This window comes from Echinops telfairi, unplaced genomic scaffold (assembly GCF_000313985.2).
Source record: "Echinops telfairi isolate 266 unplaced genomic scaffold, ASM31398v2 ScPeMD7_7458;HRSCAF=8496, whole genome shotgun sequence".
Classification (NCBI taxonomy): domain Eukaryota; kingdom Metazoa; phylum Chordata; class Mammalia; order Afrosoricida; family Tenrecidae; genus Echinops; species Echinops telfairi.
The window spans coordinates 27,978,697-27,983,101 of record NW_022111358.1 but is presented as its reverse complement, the minus strand read 5'-3'; the positions used below and the strand labels follow the sequence as shown (position 1 = coordinate 27,983,101).

Here is a 4,405-nt window from a genome sequence, read left to right as displayed (position 1 = left end):
CACCGCCCCAGCACGGGCAAGGGAAAGTTTGTACTTCACAGTTTTAAAGAGAAAACTGAGGGGAAAAAGCGAGGGGAAGGGAGTGAAGGGGTGCAGGGAGCCCGGGGGAGGGGGGGAAAGCCCCTCCCTCCTTCAGGACCCATCCCCCTCCAGCACTGAATCTGGCTCCACACACACCCCAACACACAGCACAAATTCCTTCAGTATAAATGTGCTTAAAATGAAAATTCTTATTAAAAAAAAATTCAAAACAAAAAAAAATTAAAATTAAAAACAAAACCAGCGAGAATTAATACCTGGGGGTTGGTATGGAGGGTATGTACAGGGGGAAGCTCCCACCCCTGGCCCACCCCCTCTGTCACCAACCAAGGCAGGGGAGAGGGTCCGACGGGGGAAATGGCTTGTGAGCTCTGAGGATGGGGAGCCAGGTCCCGGCATTTGCTGGTGAAGAAGATGTGGCAAGGTGGGCAGAGGGGCATCTTGAACACAAGGCCCCCAGGTGCCCCATCCTGAGGCTGCTCACTCAGTTCACCATCTCAACCCCCGTCAGCCGAGGCAGCAGGAGTGCTCAGTCCACGCAGCCCCCGGCTACTGCCTGGCTCGCCGCCGAGTCGCAGCCTCCTCCAGCCCGGCCCCAGGGAAGGTCCTGGTTCTGTCCGGGGGCACAGTGGAGGCAGGGCTGAGGGGGTCCACTTGGTCGGTAGAAAGGCAGAAAAAAGCCGGGGCCCAGGGCACGGGCGGTCATGGTGAATGGGTGGCCGGGCTGCTTCTGTTGGAGCTGGGGCTGAGGCTGGGGCTGCAGCTGCCCGGTGGAGGAGCCAAGCTGCCCCCGTCCCGTGCCCTGCCCCCCTGCTGTCCGCTGAGAGTGTCCAGGCCCTCGGAGTTCTCCAGCATTTCCTGGATGAGCGGTGGCATGGAGCCCGGGATCTCCATCTTCAGCGTGATCACCCGCTCAGCTCCTGGGGGAATAGTGGGGACCCAGGTCAGCGGGCAAGCCCTTGGCCCCCAGCCCAGGGGGCACAGCACCAGGCTAGTCTGGCTGGAAGCGAGGGATCGGCATCTACAAGCGCTGGCCTCAGGGCTCCACCCTGTGACGTGAGCCCCCTCCACAAGCCCCCAAACACCAGAAGCGGAGGGACCAAGGGGTCATAATGTGAGCTCCAACTCAGACGAGTCTCAAGGTAACTGTGGCTGCTGCTACTGCCCTCACCCCTCGGTTGCTCAAGGACAGCACCAGGCCCTCCCCGGCAGCCGGCCTGCGCCGAGCCAGACAGGCGGAAGTCTCGGCCACACAGTGGCATCTCTTAAGACCTTGGCCTCGGCCCCCAAGAGAGACTTCGGAAAGCTCATGGGAAAACAAAATGCGAAGACACTGGGATCCCCCCCATGAAGGCTTTAAAGCCCCTCACTTTGGGGACACACTGGGTCCTCCTGAGCGGGGTGCAGGATCAGACTCTGAGGCACAAGCAACGGTTACTGGTTCAGGTTTGGGCAGCCTTACGCTGGGTAAGGAGAGTGTACACTAGGCCAAGGGCTGGGGCACTTTTCCTGGGCAGACAGGGGCACTGAAGCGGGGCTGGGACATGACCCTGGGCATGGACAGGGACCCTGGGCCGGCATCCCGTGGGCCTCGCCCTGGGTGGACACAGGGATCGCTCCAGGCAGGGAAGCCTCACCCTTGGCGCTGATGCTTCGCAGGTCTGTGATCTTCATCAGCATCTTGGGGAACATGTGGGGCCGGCTGGGCCTCCGTTTCCGCACGTAGACCTTCAGTGCCTCCAGCAGTGGCTCCTGCAGCAGGTCCACTCTGTCCGGCTGCTCCAGGTCCTGCCGGTCTGCGGGAGCCAGAGGCCTCCTGAGCGTTCCCAGCCTCGGCCGCTAGGGGGTGAGCCCGCCCAAGCCACAGACAGGCCCACCTGGAGGCCAGTCTCTTCTCTCACAAAGCAGTGGAGAGAGCTGTGTGCAGTGTGCACACCTACAGACACCGTCCAACTCCTGCCACTGAATCCATTCAGACCCAGAGTGGCCCTCTAGGGCTAAGGAGAACGGTTCCCTAAGGATTTTCCAAGTCTGTAAATCTTCATGGGAGCAGATCGTCCTTCTCCCAAGGAGCAGCTGGTGGCTTTGAACCACCGGCCTTACGGTTGTAGCCCAATATTTACTGTTAGCTAGGGATGAGGGTTGCTTCAAGACCTCCCTATCTACCTAGCTGAGCAGGAGAGCCCAGCACACAAGCAGCTCCATCCTCAAGCCCAGAGAAACGATGGCCAAGGATCCCATCCCACCCGCCACCCCACATCCTGGCAGAACCCCCATCATGACAAGCAGCAGCTAGCTACTGCACTGACAGTCTGCCCCAGGCCGCACTGCACTGCCTGGCGGCCCTGGAAATTCGGCAAGTGAGGCCAGTTCCTGTCCCTGGCTCACAGCCACTGTGGCTGGGAAGCCATGCAGCCCAGCAGGCTTGAATCTGAGTGCCTGGCTTTCAGGGCCTCACTCTGAACCCCCATAGAAAGAGCACCCCCTAGGGATAAAGGGCCAGCATTCAGGTTCCCACGGCCACTCATCCCCTGCTATGTGACCAGAGATGAGGCCCTGTGCCTGAGTCTCAGTGTCCCCCTCTGAGAGGTGCCTGACGGGACCGGGGTCCTGCCTTCCACATCTGATGATCCCTGAGCTTCTTTCTCCGGGGAGAGGTTCTGAGGCAGCACCCCGGCCCCAGACTCGGATGCCACCCACCTCCACAGATGAGGCAAATGGCGCTGAGCAGCCCGGTCTCCGCATCGTCCATCTCCAGGGGCAGCAGCTGGTTGGCAAAGGCGAAGACCAGGTCGGTGAGGGGGCCGAAGCCAGCGTTGTGCATCTGCGTCCGGTTCAGCGTCAGCCCATCCGAGAAGGTCATCGTGTCCTGCTCCGGGGTGTACCGCGTGCAGATCCGAAGGATCTGGGTGTACAGGGGCGAATGTTCAAGGCCCGGAGGCCCCCATACCAGGCACTCCCGGTGTCTGCATTCCCCAGGAGCCCCCGTGACACTGCCGTCCCATAGAACTTTCTGCACCACCCAGTGTGGCAGGCAACCGCCACATATAGCCGTTGAAATTATCACCACCATGCACTGGAGTTAGGCTGTTTAGCACGATTTAATCCTGAGGAATCGTACTTTAACTTAAATAGCCACACGGGGCTGGCAGCTACCACCTGGAGCAGCTCAGCTCCGGACCATGGGCACTCCGCGCAGAGGGCTGGGAGGAAAGTTAAGAGTTTCCAGGAGGCGAGGACCATGGTGGGCTACGGTCCAGGGCTCTGCACCCCACAGGTACCCAAATCAATGCATGTGCTAGAGCGGAGCGGAGCCCTGGCTGCCTCCCTGTGCCTGGGGCATGGCGTGGGGGAAGCTGCCTGCAGACAGCACCCTGTCCCTCCCACATGTAGGAGTGCCTGGGTGACCCTCGGGCATCGCTGGACCTTGATAAGGGAGGTCCCTGGAGGCGTGGGAGGCCATGCTCCCAGGGCACGGGGTGGTGCCCAGGCGGTCGAGGTGCAGACCCTCACCAGGATGTCCAGGCAAGCACCCTTGAGGAGGGTGATCTGGTCAGCAATGGTGAGGGTGGTGAAGCCGGGCAGCTGCTTGGCGAATTCCACCGTCTTAATGATGCACTTGGTGGAGAGCTCACTGAACTTGTCCCAGAGGTCAATGTCCAGGGAGACACGCTGCTCGGAGCTGTTGTTCTGGGGGGAGGGGAGGAGGGTGAGGGCCTTCTCCTTCTCGGCTGCCCTCCCAGCACGCCCTCTGCCGAGCCCTCAATTCCTGGGCGAGGAGCAGAGGTGGGTGAAGAAGGCCACGGGCAGGGGTTCGGAGGGCAGGGCTGGGCTGGCGGCAGGAAGGAGCCATACCGTAGTGTATTTGCCCAGCTGGCAGAGGGCGGGGAAGGTCTCCTGGTGCGCCTTCCGCACCTTCTCGATGAGCTCGCCCACCTCCGGCGTCAGCGTGTAGTTCTCCGAGCACTCGGGCTTGGGCGCCTCCTTCTTCTTTTTGTTCCGGTCATTCCGCACCGCTGTGGGGGGCAGAGGCCAGGCTGCTTGGCGGATGGAGCCGGGTCCAGCCCTGGACCCAGGGTCCTTCCCGGGAAACCTCCCACCCGACAAAGAGCTCCTGGGAGGTCGCCAAGGTGGGTGCCCCTCCCCCCGACACACACACACCCGTGGGCACAGGCCAGCTCCCGCGGAAGCTTCACACACTGCCCAAGGCCTGAAGCCCTCAGCGGTGCGGGACACACGCTCCCAGGGCCTAGTGAGCCACCTGGCACCCCGCGCCCCATCCTCCTGGCCCACGCTCCAAAGGTGCATGCATGACGGCTGCCCCCCACAGCCCCCATCCCCTTCTGCTTCCAGAAGGGACCCGCTC

General features: G+C 61.8%; 1 protein-coding gene across 2 annotated transcripts in view; it reads right to left on the bottom strand.

The window, feature by feature from the left end:
• Positions 1-652: 652 nt before the first annotated feature.
• The window catches only part of RARA (retinoic acid receptor alpha), a 43,393-nt gene continuing 39,640 nt past the window's right edge, over positions 653-4,405 (bottom strand). For both annotated transcript variants that reach the window (XM_004707134.3, XM_004707135.2), the window contains 5 exons: positions 3,895-4,055; positions 3,553-3,729; positions 2,740-2,944; positions 1,677-1,835; positions 653-959 (listed from right to left, as the gene is read on the bottom strand). In XM_004707134.3, coding sequence (XP_004707191.1) covers positions 742-959; positions 1,677-1,835; positions 2,740-2,944; positions 3,553-3,729; positions 3,895-4,055 — 920 coding nt within the window. In that variant the 3' untranslated portion in view covers positions 653-741. The remainder of the gene's footprint in view (positions 960-1,676; positions 1,836-2,739; positions 2,945-3,552; positions 3,730-3,894; positions 4,056-4,405) is intronic.